General features: G+C 43.2%; 1 protein-coding gene across 2 annotated transcripts in view; it reads left to right on the top strand.

Annotated features, from left to right (window-relative positions):
- The window catches only part of LOC144482162 (NACHT, LRR and PYD domains-containing protein 3-like), an 81,421-nt gene that overhangs the window by 34,225 nt on the left and 28,194 nt on the right, over positions 1–19,002 (top strand). For both annotated transcript variants that reach the window (XR_013495883.1, XM_078201376.1), the window contains exons 6-8: positions 4,820–6,557; positions 10,197–10,283; positions 17,623–17,793. Coding sequence is in view for 1 of the 2 variants with exons in the window: in XM_078201376.1 (XP_078057502.1) it covers positions 4,820–6,557; positions 10,197–10,283; positions 17,623–17,793 (1,996 nt within the window). In the remaining variant the exon portion in view is untranslated. The remainder of the gene's footprint in view (positions 1–4,819; positions 6,558–10,196; positions 10,284–17,622; positions 17,794–19,002) is intronic.

The raw sequence follows: 19,002 nt of genomic DNA, 5'->3' as shown, positions 1-19,002 counted from the left end.
GGTCACCAACCTGAAAGGGAACGCTTTATGCCACTCGCGGTTTCCTGCCCATTAGCCAGTCCTCGATCCATGCCAATACACTGCCTCAAACATCATGGGCTCATATCTAATATCTTGAACTTTTTTGACGTACCTTGTAAAACGCCTTCTGGAAGTCCTAATACATCACATCTACTGCTTCCCCTCTCTCCACTCTGGTTGAGGGTTCCTCGAAAAAGTCTAATAAATTAGTCAGACATATTTCCCTTTCATGAAGCCATGGTGATGCTGTTTAATTAGATTATAATTTTACAAATCTGCTGCTATTGCTTCCATCATAATTGATTCCAATCTTTTTCCACAATAGATGTTGGGCTATTCGGCCGATAGCTACCTGCTTTTTGCCTCCATCCCTTTTTGAATAGGGGTGGCACATTGGCATATGGGGAAGGAGCAAGCAATTATCTTGTCTCTTTGATAGAATTCTGCTAATGTGGTACCCACCAGCTTTCCCTTCTACTGTCCTTAACTGTTTTTCCTTTAGTTCGTGAATAGCGTGATTGGCGCAAACTCTGTATTTTATTCTTCTTTTAAGGTTTTGAATTCCATTCCATAACTGCAGACAATTAAATGATGGAAAAATCTTATCATCTGTTGCAACTTCATTGTCATTCCCAATATTTAACTTTATCTTCCTATCTGCAGATCACCTCGTTCCTGAACACATAACAGCCCTAAAGTGTTATTGTAAAATTACTTTACAGTCATTAATTTCTGACATATTAGCATTTAATTAAGTATAAATTCAGCAACATATTTTTCATGCCTCTGTATACGTTAGCTGAGTATACATTAACATTACTCCGCATGCATAACACACAAAAATCTTCATATTACCTTTAGAAATTGAGGCCAAGATTCAAATTGAGCAGAAGCTGAGAATATGTTTAACTCATCACTTTTCGAACAACAAAAAGGTCTTGAAACTCAAAAAAAACATATAGACTAAATCATATTACTCCTTGTTTCTGAATAACAATTTTTAAAAATGCTTATTATCCTCTGAAACAGTATGTAACTTCTTAAATACGAGTTGCTAATATCCATACAATCAATTTATTTAAACAGTTAAATATACAGGCATGGCAGGTTGAAGAGAAGGGTTAAATTATCAGTTGCAGCAGTGCCTGAGTTGAAATGGAAGTTAAGTGAATTTAATCACAAATATTTTCATTCAAAGGGTAACAAATTAGTTTAAATGTGTTCACCTTTTCTACAAAAAGACAAAGCCTTTACATCTCCAATTATCATTATGTTGTGATAAACAATCTTGAAGTCTTGAAGCTGGTCGACTTCCTTATTGTCTTGTGCTTCATGAGCTATATATTTGAAGAAAACACAAAATATACATTTGGCTTGGAGCCAAGTTAGTTAATTCAGTCCAGATATATCTGTCTATTTGAGAAAAACTGAAAGCTAAAATCTGCTCTCAATAAAAAATCGCAATCCGTATATGAGATGTGCAATAAATTTAAACAGAGAATTGTTAAGTTTTTGCTTGTTGGAAATTAAAACAGAACAAAAGTTTTCAAAAGTAGTTACATCATCACTGCCCATTTTAAAAAAAAAATACAAATAAGTTATCAGCAACCATGCCCAGGATTAAGGAATTTCAAAGTTTTGCCTGGTTTTAAATTTCATTTTTCATTCTGCTCATGACCCACATTTGATTATAAACTGTTTATTGAAACTTTTATTACAAAATCGAAATTAAGGGAAACAAAACATTAAAGCTACCAAGACAGCAAAGAAAAATCCATACCAGTGTTTTATTAGACATACAGACTCATCGAGCATGGATGCTTCGCATTCACATATCCTCTGCACAGCATTAAACTTTGCTTTCATTCATTGTTAACGATTTATAACTGAAAATAGAATATTAAAATAAAATAAGGGAATAGATTCAGACAGGAGTCATCATTCTTCTTTCTACAAAAACTGCAATTATCCTCAAAGCTAAAGATAAATTCTGAAGAAATTATAAACAATGCCTTTCTGGTTTAATAGTCAATCTCTCTAAGCCATAGATAGTCTTTGAAGTTAAACCAAAATGTAAATAATTATAGTTTTTGTCCCATCATCACCACTCTCCCGCCAAAACAAAGCAGGTGCTTTAAAAACTCCTGTATCATTTTTGTCACAATTATCCTCTCCTGACTCAACCTATTTCAACATATAACTGCATGCATTTACCAAGAAACTTTAAACCAGCTAATGGAACCAAATCACAGAGGGTTAACCAGCACAATTCAATGCCACAGACAGGAGGCACAGATTCGCTGGCAAGAAAAATCACACGGACCTGTCACACAACACAGAAACTTACTCAAACACAAGTTTCCTTATCAAAGCATATTGTGTTTTAAATGTGCATTCAGAATGCTGTGATTCAAAGCCTTTTCCCAGATGGTTAGGTAGCTTATCCATACAGGCGTGATCTGTTTTATCTGTGACCTGAGCCTCCCACCAATTTACAGCACAGCAGTGGATCGGTATGAACCTACCCTTGCATTTGCCTCTTGCCAATTTGTTTACAACATTTCCAGGTGATGTGTGGGGCCATTGTTCCTTCCCCTCCCAGTTCTGTAACATCGCGCAATCACTTGCTCACTTATTTGTTTTGGTGCAAATAGCCCCTTGGGTTTATTTGCGGTCTATGTGAGGGTCGTGATCAGGGGTGCAAGTGGACCTGATGGTTTCACCAAATGCACACCATATCTCCGTCCCTGTCGCTGTCTTCATCCAGCTCTATGTTCCCAAATGTGTAAAAAAAAACCACCATAGGCGACAGTAGCAAATTCAATAATTCAATTTATCACTGATTCCATCCACCCCATGGTTCTTAAAACTGCACATCACACCATTTGAACTGAGAATAGAGACGTCAATTTATCACTCTCTATGTCAGCCTCTATCTCCTTCTGACATGTTGTGTCATTAGACAGTTTTTGATTGTGTTCTGTGTTTCACTTCACAGTTGCCTCGAATTTACTATATTTCTGCACTATCTCCTCAAATTCTTGTTAGCTGCATCCCTCTCTATCACAGCTCTCGTTCTCATTATCGTCCTTCTCACAGTGTGTATGAAAGTGACTCACCCGTGACACTTGCATATCATTATATTGTTCAACTTCTAAGGCCACATGTCAGTTTCAAGTTTTGCTTCACGAAACCTCTGTTTTAACCTTGCATTTTCCAGCTGCTCCCTCTATGCTGCCTCACAGGCGAGGGACATGGGTTCTTTTCCTGGTTTGGGTTACTGTCTATGTGGAGTCTGCACGTTCTCCCTGCGCCTGCATGGTTTTCCTCCGGGTGCTCCATTTTTCTCCCATAGCCCGAAGGACGTGCTGTTCGGTTCCTTGACTTCAAGAAGGCAGCTCATCGCCACTATCGCAAAGGCAATCGGCGACGGGCAATATATGTGACCCTAGCCAGTGACATCTGGATCCAGTAAATGATTAAAAAAAACCTCTCCAACGGACCCTCTCGCACAAACTCTCTCGCACAATTTCTGTCACAGTACACTCTCTCTCTCTCTCACACACACACGCTGTCCCACATACACAGTTATACGCATGTTCTCACATACACATTCTCATACTGTCACTCACTTGCGCACACACTCTCACACTCTATCCCTCACAGAGACTCACACACATGCACTCATACACACATTCTCAGACTCATCATCACTCAGTCACACACAGATTCTCTGTCACATAATCTGTCGCATGGTCTTCATCTCACATATTTCTCACATACTCTCTCAATCTCTTTCTTATGTACACCCACAACACCCTCATTCTTCCTCTCACGCGCACTCTCTTCCATACACGCTGTGTGTTTCTCAAACACACATCGATAACTCTGTTTTGCTCTCACATTTTCTCTCTTTATCTTGCATACATCGACATCCTCACTCTCACCTACTCAGTCTCACAATATTATCCTCTCGCCTTTTCTCACTCACACTATCTCCCTCTTCATCGCTTCCTCTGTCATTCTCCCTAACACAGTCTCACAACCTTTATCCCTCAACCTTTCCTCTATTATTATCGCATTCTGTTTAACACCCACAGTCTCAGGGAAGTTTTCACTCTCATGTTCCCTCCCACACGCTCTCTGTCAGTTGTTCTCCTTCTCTGTCACTCTCTCATAATCTCTCACACACTCTCTCGCACACACTCTGCTTCTGTCTTTCTCCATCTCTCTCTCTCTCTCTCTCTCTCTGTGCACTCACTCACACATATCTATGCACACACAAACACCCCACTCACGTGCCGTAATTGTTCCTCAGGATTCTCGCCCTTTCTCTGCCCTGACCTGAACCCAGCTATTCGCTGTCGTGATACGAGCTCTGTAAGATTCAAATTGAAATAGAAAAGTGGAGTTTTCAACACTTTGCTGCTTGTCCAATCACAGCCTCCTTTCTCCCCATATTTTCTTTATTTGTGGTCTAATTCTGTTGCAGGACAAATGACATGAAAAGAGAAAATTGCGGAGAAACTCTGCAGATCTGCAGAGGCAGAAAGGGAGACCGGTGTTTGGATCAGATTTGACTTCTGCAGAGCTGAGCTGTCCAGCCATATTTATTAGGCTGAATACAAACAATTCAGTGGCTGAATTTGGCCCATGGGCCATTAGTTGTAAAAGCCAGTTGTACAAAAATCTATGTTGGAACTGAACTAATGCCTGCAATATTTAATGGATTGGTCAATTTTATCGGGATGTTTGTAAAATGCCAATAGAACTAACTTTCTCTCCGTTCTTATTGAAGATGTCCAACAGAAACACAAGGAGACACTCCGGGTACAAACTGAAACACTGAGAGTGAACACTATCCTCATAAAGGAGAAGGTTAAGATTTTCCAGCTGGTTGATCGATACGCTGAGCTAACGGTTATTTCTACTGTTCGAGATTGGACACTTGTCGAACATGAACTGCTGGCAAGAGGCCAAGACCATGAAGAATGGAGAGAGAAAGATCTCCGGAAAGAACTGGAAAAAATCCGAACTGATCAATTGTTTCAGAGCAGCTTTTCCCGGAGAAAATTCAAATCTGGGAATTCAGCAGCAGTGAGCGGAGTGCCGGGAATTGGAAAAACAACAATGGTACAAAAAATTGTTCATGACTGGTCCACTGGGAAAATATACCCACACTTTCAATTTGTTTTCAGTTTTAAATTCCGGGATTTGAACACTATTAACAGTAGAATAAACCTGAGGAATCTCATATTGGATCAGTATCCTTACTTTGGGAATATTCTGGGAGAGCTCTGGAAGAACCCAGAGGGATTGCTGTTTATATTCGATGGTTTGGATGAATTCAAGGACAGGATTGATTTTGCTGACAATCGGAGGAATACAGAACCTCAGTACATGTGCACAGATCCTGAATGCTGGTGTGAAGTGTCTGACATTGTGTACAGTTTAATACAGCACAAGCTGCTCCCAGGATGTTCCGTGCTAGTGACCAGTCGCCCCACTGCATTACATTTATTGGAAAAGGCTGAGATCAGTGTCTGGGCTGAAATCCTGGGATTTGTTGGCGATGAACGGAAGGAATATTTCAACAAGTTTTTTGAAGATCAGACGGTGGCAGCAGCTGTTTTCAAACACGTGGAGGAGAACGAGATCCTGTACACCATGTGTTACAACCCTTCCTACTGCTGGATCCTCGGTCTGTCACTGGGTCCCTTCTTTACACAAAGAGACAGGAAACAGCAGCAAGTTCCCAAGACCATCACCCAACTATATTCCTACTATATTTACAACATTCTGAAAAACCATGGCCGAGAGATGGAAAACCCCCGTGATGTGTTACTGAAGCTTGGTGAGATGGCCTTCACAGGAGTCTCCGAGAAGAAGATTGTGTTTAGAAATGGAGATTTGATTGAGTACAATCTACAACCTTCCCAGTTCCTGTCTGGGTTTCTGATGGAGCTTTTAGAGAGAGATGAATCTGCCCAGAGTGTGGTTTACACATTCCCACACCTCACCATCCAAGAGTTTGTAGCTGCACTCGCACAATTCCTGACACCAAACCCTGGGGAGATCGGGAAACTCCTCCGTGAAGCCCACAGCAAGGAAGATGGGCGATTTGAGATATTTCTCCGTTTTGTTGCTGGTCTGTCCTCCCCACAGTCAGCTCGACCCCTGGAGGAGTTTCTGGGTCCATTTCTTCATCAAACAACCTGCCGAGTGATTGACTGGATGAAGGAGAAGGTTGAAGGGCAGATTGGAGACACACAGACTGGAATTGGGAAGAGGAACCTCCTGAACACATTCCACTACCTGTTTGAGTCTCAGAATAAAGCACTGGCTCGGAACACAGTGGGATCTGTGGAAACACTTTCATTTCGCGGATTGCGACTGATCCCGATTGACTGTGCGGTCCTGTCTCATGTCATTGGACTCTGTGATACAATAAAACACCTCAATCTAGGGCAATGCTACATTCAGTGTGAAGGGCTCCGGCGACTGGGACCCGTTCTGCACAAGTGTCAGGAATTGAGGTAACTGTTTGTTTGATCTCGTCCCTGATATTTTCATTGAGAAGCCATTTCCTTTGTTCCAAATAAAACAGAGGCATGTTCAGTTGAGGAAGTCAAGAGAGAAACAATGTCCAATGGTCACAGAGCGCGGGAGAATGGCACAAAGTCATAAAGCTCATTTGAGAGCAGATGCAGACCTGATGGGCCGATTGGCCTCCTTCTGAACCTGTAATAAATCTATGATTCTCTGATAAAACTACAGCGGTTCAAGAAGGCAGATTCTCGTGGGCAAATAGGCATGGGCAATAAATGTTGGCATAACCAGCGATGATCACATTCCTTGAGTGAATAAAAGCATTATTGGGAAAAATTTTAAATAATTAGAGGTGTAAAGACCTCGTTACAAAATTTTAAGAAAGGATATTTCACTCTCCCAACGGAAACCATCTGATTATGTATGATGCGAGAAAGAAATTTGTTTCTCTTGTGTTCGGTACAGCTGACAGTTTGTGGCTATTGTCAGGATTATTTTCCTGCACGCTGCCTCTGTTATGTATTATAGTTGGTGTGTGTTTTATCGGGACAGTGTCCTTTTATAGGTCATGTGATAACTGGTGACATCAGTCAGGGTCGCAGCGGAGGTTCAGTCTTGTATTAAACCTCAGTGTGCAGTTATGAAAAGAAACCTCCCTTGGGTTACAGCAGCCCACGACGTTTCTGTTCCATGGTTCTGACTGCAGCCTCATAAAACCTGAATCGCTCGCTGTGTTTAAAAAAAATAGCTTTATTCACACTGTATTTGCATCTTTTTCAAATCACTTTAAATCTTGTTGTTGATCCTTGTCCGAGCAGCAACATTTTGATTTGCTACCTGTTCTCTCCAGCACCATCACTATTTTGAACATTTCTATCAAATGTCCTCTCAGCATTCTTCCTTCCAAGGTGAACAACCTCTCCTATCGATCCTCGTGTCTGAAGTTTCACATCCCTGTAGCTAATCTTTTAAACATATTCAGCGCTCTCTCCAATGTGTTCTAAGCCTTCCTAAAGTATGACGCACTGAACTGAGATCTAACTAATGTCTTTTGCAGGTTCAGCACAGCCTCCTTGCCCTTGTACTCTATGCCCCTATTGACAATGTTATGATCCCAGCTGATTTCTGGACAGTCAGGTCGAAGAGTAGAAACCCGGCTCAGTAAATCATAACTTTTATTTATTGTTTTATTATTTAGAAATGTAGATGAACAGAATAACAAGGTAGTCGATTAACTTTTAACAAAAGAATGAAACCTTTGTTAAAAAAAATAACTACAATGCACCACCCCATCTAACTTCACAGATGTCTGCAGATCTGTAAGGATGACACGAGTTACAAAATAGATCTTATGCTTTAATGTTCCCAGTAAGTACACAGTTAATGTAAACCAACAATCCACCTGTGGTTCAGAAATACCACTCTCTGAAACTCATTGACAGATGCCACCCAAAGTAACTTCAGTGGATTCTTCTTCAAATCCCCCCAAATGTTTGTAACAATGTGAGAAAACCCATCTCACTGGGACTGATGCTTCCGCTCCAGAAGCTCCACTCGAGAAAAAAAAAGCAGCTTTTGGAATCTTTTCAATGCTTTCCGTCAGGTGCCTTCACCAAGGATCCCTGTCCAATATTTCAATGTTTCCTTTCATTATTCCTCCAGACTCAGCCATGCCAACAGACACCAGTGCCTCATAGTCTGTATGAAGGTGTCACCAACTTTAGGAATATATCAGATATCTTGATTCTCGTGAGCAAACTTTACAATGTCTGCATCTCGCAGCTCTGTCTTTAACTGGGAACCTCTCTCTGCTCCTGTCTTTAACTTCAGGGAGCAGTCGCTTGTTCAGATTCAGGTTTTTTTTGTCTCTTTGACTTCTGTCTTCCTGGCACTCCTCTTTTCCACTTGGTTTCTGACGGTGATTTATCTTGTGGGTCCTGCTTTCTGAGTCCCTGCATTGCCCTGCCTCTACTGGCAGCCTCTGTGAACTCCATCTCGCTTCTTGGGTTAACTGGTTGCAACTGAAACTCAGTGTTTCTATCATTCATTGTGGACTTCTGAATATAAGCAACCACTTTTTTAACCTCTATAACTCTGACAATGTCGTAAACCTTAAATTAAAATGCAGGGACACAAAAAATCCGCAGGCAGGCAGCTTTGTTTAACACAAGGTGAAATTAAAGTTTTGGCTCTTAACACACAAGCACAGAAACACAAATTCAACTTAAACTCATGAATTATTATCTGATGCCGACAAACATAAACTATTTCACAGCAGTAAAGCCCAAGATGCTGTATTCTTTATTAACTGCTACCTACACTTGCCCTGCTAACGGCAATGATCAATGTGCATATACGTCCAGTCCCTCTGCTCCTGCACTCTGTTAACAATTCTACCTATTATTTCATATTCCTACCTCATCTGCATGTTACCAGAAAGTATCACCTCACCCGTCTCTGCATTGAACTTAATCTGCCACCTATCTGTACACTCCACTATTGTCTGTTTTTCAGTCCCAATCTCTCCCCCTCACAGTTTACGATGCCTCAAAGGTTTCTGTGATCAACAAACTTTGAAATTTTCCTCTATACTGCATTTACCTAGATCATTCATATATATCAGGGAAAAGCAAGGATCCCAATACTGACCTCTCGGGTTCTCCACTACTAACATTCTCCAGCCTGAAAAATATCCATTATTCATTGTTCATCCAATTTTGTATCCACATTGCGACTTTCTCATTTATTTTATGAGCTTATGCCACAAGTCTGTTGTGTCACTGCATCAGATGATTTTTGAATATCCATGTATACCACATCAACAGCAGAACCATCATTGACCCTTTCAGTTGCTTTCTCCAATTCACAGCAATATAAAGCCAGTTGCAAACGGCATTTTCTTTTAGCAACCAATGAATTTAGTTTCCTGTGTGTCATTATTAGACTTACCATTTCCCTTTTGAACTCAGTGTGGGTCGACTCAGCGTAGTTAAATGATCAACTGACCCTCCAACCCTCAGCTGAGCTTAACACCAGTGCTCCCGTCTGGAGCCACAGACTTGACTCAATTGGATTGACTCACTATTTAAGGTTGTGGTTACAGGCTCCTGGCCCTCTCTTCATCCACTGCAACAAACTGAGATAGCTGGGAATTAAACCCGTATCAACTGCTTAGAAAGCAACTCTGCTGACCATGAAATCATTGTCATCATTACATCACAGGGGTAAGTTTTTCACTCACAGGATGGTGCCTGCGTGGAATCGGCTGCCGGTAGTGGTGGTGGAAGTGGATTCGATTGAGTCTTTTAAGAGACTTCTGGATAGGTTCATGGAGCTTAGTAAGATAGAGGGTTATCAATGAGCCTAGAATGTAAGGAAATTGTTCGGCGCAACTTGCGGGCCGAAGGGCCTGTTTGTGCTGTAGCTTTTCTATGTTCTTCTATGTTCTAATGTAGTGTTACAGTCATAGCTAGGGTGTAGAGAAAGATCAACTTGGGTGAGGTATCGTATCGTAACTTGAATCAGTTCACCACTGGTGCTAAGTTTCTGACACAAAAATAGATCCAGCTATTTTTCCTGCTGAACATTCATCTGAATTTAATGTGTTTCTCACTTTCTCCATTTAGTCTGGGTCGCAATAAAGTGGGAGATTCAGGAGCGAAACTATTGTCTGCGGCTCTGAGGAATCCAGAATGTAAAATACAGAAACTGCAGTAAGTATCAGACTGTGTGAGATTGTGTTAATAATCAGTGGACGTCTGACACTGTACATTATTATCAGCGTCAGTAATAATGTCATTAATAACCGTTCCACATCATTCCTGTCAGTATTTATGTTAAACACTACGGATTTACTCTAACTCCTGAAATCTTGCTCTCTCTGATTTCCAGTTTGGAGAGTAAAAGCCTCAGATATTCTCACCTCTGCTCTCAGTACAAACCCGTCAGTGATGTGTCTGAACCTGAGTTACAATAAACTGCGAGATTCAGGAGTGAAAAATTTAACTAATCATTTATAATTATTCGCAAAACCATTCATGAAAATAAAAAAGATGGACAAAACGATTAAATGTTTATAGAACTCCCCGATATGGCTGGTCGCATGTTCAATTCAGTTTAATTTGTCATTCAGATTATAGATGTTTATGTCTGTCGGCTACTCAGTTTGATTAAACATGGAAAACTGCTGTATATTGGTAAGGCAGATTACAAACTACATTGAATTCTGATGAGTTTTATCCCGAGGGATCCACTTTCAAATGTATGTTAAACGGAGCTTAAGGAGCATCTTAAAAGAGAATGCAGATATCGAGGTGGGGAGGGTTATGAAGAGAATTCCAGAGCTTACAGCTCAGCAGTTCAAGGCACAGCTCAGCTGGCAATGGCAATAATCATTCTGGTGTTGTTACAACTCTTACAATGGCAATAATCACTGTGCAGAATAGTCTGAATGATGTCCCTATTAATAATGGACATTGTTTTTAAGAACACAAATAATGATACAAAATATACCATTGCTATCAGTATTTTTGTTATTAAAAACACTACCCGCTATGAGTAGACACATACTGAGCTTGGGAGCAAAGTAAGAAGACCATGAAATAAAAGAGACAAAGGCAGCCTGGATATGAAGTTATCTGAGTGACAGGAAATAGGCAGGAGAGCTGATCTATACTTTTTCATTTATGGGAAGCTGACAGTGGCTTTCCCCAGAAACCAGTACTGTGTTACTACGACTAATTTTCTTTATATAATGCCAAATTAGACTTGGGTTTCTCTAAAAATGAGATGTGAACCTGGTGAAGCTCCAGCACACGGCCACCAGAGCAGAGAGCGGATGCAGCATATGATAGACCGAGCTCAATCATACCAAAACCAATGGATCAGATCAGAGATCTGCAGTGTTGCCATATTCAGTCCTAAATAGTGTTACACATGCCACAAATGGTGGACATGCCGCTTTCATGAGGTGACACGGTGGCACAGTGATGAGCACTGCTGCCTCACAGTGCCAGGGACCAGGGTTCAATTCCGGCCTTGGGTGACTTGTGTGGAGTTTGCACGTCCTCCCAGTGTCTGTGTGGGTTTCCTCTGGGTACTCCAATTTTCTCCCACAGGCCAAAGGTGTGGAGGTTCGGTTGATTGGCTATGCTAAGTTGTCCCTAGGTGTCTCAGGGTGTGTAGGTAAGGGGATTAGTGGGCCATATATGTGGAGTTCCAGAGATAGGGCCTGGGTATGATATTCTTTCAAAGAATTGGTGAAGACTCGATGGGCCAAAGGGCCTCCTTCTACACTGTGGGAATTCTATGATTCTATAAACATGCCACAAGAATTCCATCATTACTGATGAGGGAACCCAGAGCATCAGTGCCATCTTCAGCCAGAAGTGCTGAGTAGAATGATTAATCTCAGCCTCCTCCTGAGGTCCCCAGCATTACAGATGACAATTTGATTCACTGCATGTGAGGTAAAGAAATGACTGAAGGCGCTGCATACTGCAAACTCTGTCAGCCTGGCAGTACCCCAGCAATGCTACTGAAGAATTGTGCTCCATAACTAGCCATTCCCCTGGCCAAGCTGTTCCAGGACAGCCACAACACTGGATCTACCGGACAATGTGGAAAAAAGCAGGGCAAATCCAATCTGATGAATTGCTGCTCCATCAGTCTGCTCTTGATCATCCGAAACGTGTCGTCCTTCCAGTGCCTCATGAACATCACTGCAGGAGTTCCTGAGGGTGATGTCCAAAGCCCAACCACCTTCAATTGCTTTATCAATGTCCTGCCTTCCATTATAATGTCAGAAGTGAGGATGCTCACTAATGATTGCACAATGCTCAGTACTGTTCACAATTCCTCAGAGACTGAAGCAGTCCATGTCCATAAACAGCAAGACCTGAACAAAACAGAAAATGCTGGAAAGGCTCAGCATGTCTGACAGCTTCTGTGGAGAGAGAACCGCTAACGCTTCGAATCTGGATGGACCCGTCGACAAAGCTATCGTCTTAAGGTCTGAAGAACGTTCAGGTTTAACCTGATAAATGGCAAGTAATGTTTCACTACACAAATGCCAGGCAAGGACCATCTCCAGCAGAAGGGAATCTAACCATATTCCCTTTACATTGAATGGCAGCACCATCGCTGAATCCTCGACCATCAACATCCTGAGTGGTGGGGGCGCACTGGGACCATTGAACATACACTGAACTGTAAACACTATGGCTCCAAGGGTAGATCACAGTCTGGGAATTCGGAGATGAGGAACTCGCCTCCTGTCTCCCAAATTTTTCCCACCATCTCCAAGGCACAAGTCAGCAGTGTGATGGAATCCGCTCATCTTGCTGGATTGACTGCAGCTTCAAAAACATTGAAGAAGCTCATCCATGGAAAAGGAGCCCACTGGATCAGCTGGCCATTCACCAAACTAAACATTGACTGCCTCTACCACTGACGCACAGTGGCAGTATTTTACCACATACAAGATGGAATGTAGCAGCTCACCAAGGTTCCTGAGCAAGCATCATCCAAACAGGCACTCTCCATCACCGAGATGGCCAAGGATATTAGAAGGATGAAACACCAACCAGCTTCAGATTTCTTTCCAAACCACACACCATTCTGACTTGGAATATATAGCTTTTCCATCACTGATGCGGGATCATAATCCCGGATGTCCCTTCCTAACGGTTTTGTACCAGATGCTCTGCTGAATTTAAGAAGATGGCTCACCACCTCCTTCTCAAGGGCAATTGGGGATGGGCTGCAAGTGTTTGCATTGCCAGTGATACCATCATCCCTTGAAAGAATTAATAAAGACACAGCTGCCCACTGTAGGGATGGGTAATTGTGCCTGTGTGTAACCCAAACTCAGTCACAGAAGAGAGAAAAAACAGCTGCGACAGGACAAATACTACAAACATTGCACAGGCCAGAGGAATTCTAAAGATAGATCTGGTGGAACTATTCAATATATTCATCAAGGGTCTCAAATGTCCTGGTGTTGTGCTGTGTGCGATACAACCTGGATCTAGAGTGGTGAACCTTTGAGCAAAGTGTGATGCAATACAATGTAGATCAGATGCTTCATGATGAGGAACCCCATGGGCCACAGGCCAGGGACATGGGATATGTGTCAGGGAGGATGGAGATTCAGTAATACAGACATGTTTTCCAAGAACCTTAACTCACCCAGCCATTCAGTGTAATAAATCTTCCACCATCTCCAGCACTGTTGCTGTTTCTGTGAATGTTTTATCATTTCCCTGGAGCCGTCACTACATGAAACAAAGGTATTGGAATTGTATTGATCTCATTCAGTGCTGTATTTCCCATCTCACATTCCCAGTGAACTGTTAAAGACCCAGTAATATGGTGAAGGATTTTTTTAGTGGTGCTCCATCTCTGAATTTACTGAAAATACACACATAACAAAGTGACCAGCAACAACAAAGTATAATCCTGTGAAACCCAAGGAAGCAACCCCACCATGACAACCACCCCCATCCCCGCACTATCCGCTGAGCTGCAGGCAGCATCTTTCCTCTCTCGACTGAGAATTTCGATGACCGTGGCCTTTGTCCTCAGATTTCCTGAGTCCTGGAAGGATCCGGCCAACTGCGGGTCCTCTGCACAGATGCTGGAGTTGTCTCCATCATCATAGCTTCGTAAGGTGCTTGTGTCACAGTCGGAGCAGAAGAGGACCCACTGCCCACACCAGGGGCATCCTGAGAGGAGCTCCCAAATGCTGCAGGCAGCCGCTCCTCTATCCATTCAGGGCAAACTGGACCCTCCCTGCTCAGCTGGGGAGGTCCTGACAGTGACTCCAGCCACATTTTCCCACCTCTCCCGCAGCCTGTGTTCCACAGAGCTCATGGAGGTGGTGAGAACATGCAGGTTCATGTGTATTTCCTGTGGGTGAGAGGCTGGATGTGACTCTCCATGAAGGTCACCAATCTCTCTGTGGAGGATGCTATTTGTGCTCATACCTGAGACATGGTAACACTGCTGGCCTGGATTGACTCCTCCATCCTTTGAGTATGGATACACAGAGCCTTTGGAAACTCCACCGGATGTTAAAATACCTTACGCTGCAGCTCCAATATCTGCTGCATTGTTAAAGACTCCAGTCACATTTCATCTTCCTGAAGCTGACAATGACCTGTCCTCTCGAGAGTGTGAGTGAACTCAACTATTCCTGCCTCCATCAGCTGCTCGGGTTTGTGTGTGCTGTCCTGTGCTGCCAGATTGTAACCCCTTTGCTAATCGTGTGAGACAGTATCTGCTCTGGTGGAGGTTATAGGGAATAATGTGACAGAGCACCCTCTGTGAACCCCTCCTCCTCTTCTGAGGTAGACACTTGTCTCCCTCTCACAGCAGCTGTTGAGTTGTGAGAGAGTGAAGAATGTTCGAGGGTAATGCACATTCCAACATGCCCTGGAGACTGTTCCTAATCCAGAGCTCCATGTGACCAATGGAAGACACACAAGCACCAGGTTTTGGACTCAGCAGCAGAGCCTCTTCTGTGCCCATCCATTCACTCACTCACTCTCTCTGGATCCAGAACCCATCTCACCATCAGCGATTGCCCACCCAGCCTCCAGGTCTCCCAGCTCCAGCACTGCATCTTCCATTGGCATAAGGATGACACAATCCAGACACTGTCACTCTTGGCTCCTTCTCTGAGGCTGAGTGCCCTCTTCTACAAGCACATAAATTTCCATTGATACTCACCCATCAAAGACACACACAAGCCTATGATGCTGCCAGACTGCCCATCATGGGACCACCAGGATGGTCACTCAGTGTCGGCAGTGCAGCAGTCATCTCTGACTGACCGGAACCCTTCACAGAGAGGCTGACATGTTCCTGAAGATTGATGCTGCTGTCTGGACATTGCCAGTGTCTGGGTAGAGATGTCCTTTCCATAATTTCTCTTTCATCCTTCTTCACATATCAGCCTGTAAGTTTAACGCTCACCTTGTCAGAACATATCAGGTTATTGATCCTTTTGCCTCACTGCAGCCACGCGCTGCCTGCTCTGGCCTTTGGCAGTTTCCATCCAGACTTGCTTGGGTTGATGTGACAGGTCTCGTCGTCCAGTCCTGACGGAACAAAACCTCCCTCCAAACCGATATATCCTTGAGAATTTCCAGGGTAGTGTCAGCGAATTGGGTTTAATCTGCCGTCTGCCATTTCAGCCCTTTGTTCATTAACCAGGGCTCCCTCACTGCTCCCTTCAGAGCCTTTGAAAGTGCTGCTGGCTGCCTTTAAATCTGGTACCAGCTTTGCCTGAATGGGGTCTTCCCCTGCAGCGAGTGGTTAAGCTCAAGAATGCACAGGGTTTTGGGGGAAGGTGGGGGGATGACACGTAGTGAATTGCTCATTCGGAGAGTCAGTGCAGACACAATGGGCCGAATGGCCTCCTCCTGCTCTGTAACAATTCTGTGATTCTGCCTGTGCTGCCTGAGTGGACGGATTCCCCTCACCTGTCAGACATTCATATGCCGGTTCTGGCAATAGTGTGGAGTTGGTTAGTTCAGTTGGCTCGGTGTCTCGAGTGTGATGTAGAATGAGGCTAATGTTGAGGGTTTGGTCCTCGTACCGGCTGTGGGGTTCATGGAGCCCACCTCCTCCCATTGCCCCACATTTACTAAGTTGTGTCCCTGAAGCGACATGTAAAAAATTGTCTCTCTCTATTGGAGCGAAGTATTAACGTTTCACTGAGAGTTATGGCTACTAATACTGTTCACACTGCAACATCACCAACTTCCAGTTGAAATATCGATACATTTCCAACCAATCTCTTCACAATTCTTACGGAGCACAATGAGGCCATTTGGCCCATCGTGTCTGCACCAGCTCACCAAATTAGCATTAGGAATTTGTGTCATTCTCCAGCCTTTTTCTCGTATCCTCGCTCATTGTTTATATTCAAATAATCATCTAATTCCTTTTTGACTGCTTCGATGCAGCCTACCTCCACCAGACTTCCCGGCTGTGAATTCCAGACCTGAACCACTGGCAGTGTGAAAAAGGTTTCTCTCACATCATCTTCAACCCCACCACACACTCCATTCCTGAGCCACTGACCATCCCATGTCCCTCCCTGTGACTCAGGGTAAGCACAGTAAGAAGTTTAACAACACCAGGTTAAAGTCCAACAGGTTTATTTGGTAGCAAAAGCCACACCTTTTTTTTAAAAGTCCGACAGGTTTATTTGGTAGCACAAGCCACACAAGCTTTCGAAGCTCTAAGCCCCTTCTTCAGGTGAGTGGGAATTCTGTTCACAAACAGAGTTTATAAAGACACAGACTCAATTTACATGAATAATGGTTGGAATGCGAATACTTACAACTAATCAAGTCTTTAAGAAACAAAACAATGGGAGTGGAGAGAGCATCAAGACAGGCTAAAAAGATGTGTATTGTCTCCAGACAAGACAGCCAGTGAAACTCTGCAGGTCCACGCAACTGTGGGCGTTACAAATAGTGTGACATGAACCCAATATCCCGGTTGAGGCCGTCCGCGTGTGTGCGGAACTTGGCTATCAGTTTCTGCTCAGCGACTCTGCGCTGTCGTGTGTCGCGAAGGCCACCTTGGAGAACGCTTACCCGAATATCAGAGGCCGAATGCCCGTGACCGTGACTCAGGGTAAGGACATGGGAATCCTGAGCTCTTCCCTTTCCCCATCATCCTTTTTGTCATTTAATCACTCCGGCACTTCCATTTTGTTCTTTCCTTGTCACCCGCCCATCCCCAGCTCCCTGTCACTTAAAATAATTTAATTCACTGCTACTTCCAATTTCTAAGTTTCGCTAATTGAACTGAAACATAATCTGTTTCTCTCTTCACAGATATTGCCTGACCTGCTGAGAGTTTCCAACATGTTTTATTCATATTTAAGATTTACAGCATCAATAGAATTTTGTCTTCTGTATCAACTGAATTTGTGTTTCTTGAATGTCCCGTGCTGTACATTATTATTGTTAATGACACTTAAAAACACTGGGAATTCATCCTAATTCCTGTTATTTTTCTCTCTCTGACCTCCAGTCTGAATTTTAACGATCTCACGGATTCTTGTGCCGAGGACCTGGCCTCTGCTCTCAGTACAAACCGCTCACTGATCGATCTGAATCTGGGTGAAAATATACTGGGAGATTCAGGAGTGAAACTGCTGTCTGTGGCTCTGAGGAATCCGGACTGTACAATACAGAAACTGAAGTAAGTAGCAGACTGTGTGAGATTGTGTTTATAATAACTGAATATTCAACAATATAATTTCACCACTGGTATTTGTATAAAAAACACTGCCCATTACTATTGGCATCAGTTATGAATAAGGAAAACTGCTTTTCCTCTGACTCCTGTTGCTTCTCTCTCTGATCCCTAAGCAATGGGATGTCAGTCCTACAAATCCTTATGTTGAGGGAGTGGGGAATAATGTTTTGGTTCACCCTCTGACGTCTTCCTCCTCCTCCTCAGATGTGCACAGCTCTCCCCGGACACAACATCCATTGATTTGTGAAAAGGGGGAGAGTGAATAGATGACAGGAAATGGAGGACAGGACATGGTGGTGGAGTCTCGCTGTTAGTAACAGATGTCAGTACAGCAGCGAGAGAGGAACTTAGTTCAAATGATCAAGATGCAGAATCAGTTTGGGTAGAGATGAGAATTATCAAACTTAAATGATCACTTGTGGGAATCATTAATAGGCCCCTAACAATATTCAGAATCTTCGACACAGTAAAAAGGAATATTAATGGGGTCTTGTAAAAACAAACTGCAATAATCACAGGTGATTTTAACATTCATGTCCAAAGAAGAACAAAGAGTCATGCAGCACAGTAACAGGCCCTTCGGCCCACCAAGCCTGCAGCGACTCCTCATTCTTATTCAGACCCAGTACTTATTGCTCATACGCAGTTTCTATTCCTCTGTTCGTCTCCCGTTCGTGTTTCTGTCAAGATAAACGTTGAAAATTGGGAACATGCCTACTTCCGTCAACTTCACTGGCTGCGCGTTTGAGGCACCCACCACCCCCTGTGAAAACTTTCCCCGCACGTCTCCTCTAAACTTTCCCGCTCTTGACTTCAAACTGTCCCGTCTTGTAGTTGATCTTTCCACCCTGGGGAAAAGACTCCAACTATCCACCAGATATCTGCCTCTGTCAGGTCGCCCCTCAGCCTCCGTCTTTCCAGTGAAAACAATCCGAGTTTATTCAACTTCTCTTCGTACCTTAACCAGACCAGGCAACATCCTTGTAAACCTTCTTTGCACCTCTCCAAAGCAGCCACATCCTTCTGGTTGTCTGGCGATCAGCACTGTACGCAATATTCCATGTTGGGCCGAACTAAAGTTTAATACAGCTGTAACATAACTTGCCAACTTTTATACCCGATGCCCTGGCCAATGAAGCAAGCATGCTGCAT

The sequence above is a fragment of the Mustelus asterias genome, assembly GCF_964213995.1.
Source record: "Mustelus asterias chromosome 26 unlocalized genomic scaffold, sMusAst1.hap1.1 SUPER_26_unloc_6, whole genome shotgun sequence".
Taxonomy (NCBI): domain Eukaryota; kingdom Metazoa; phylum Chordata; class Chondrichthyes; order Carcharhiniformes; family Triakidae; genus Mustelus; species Mustelus asterias.
Note: the sequence above shows the minus strand (reverse complement) of the source record. Positions and strands in the feature narration are given on the sequence as shown.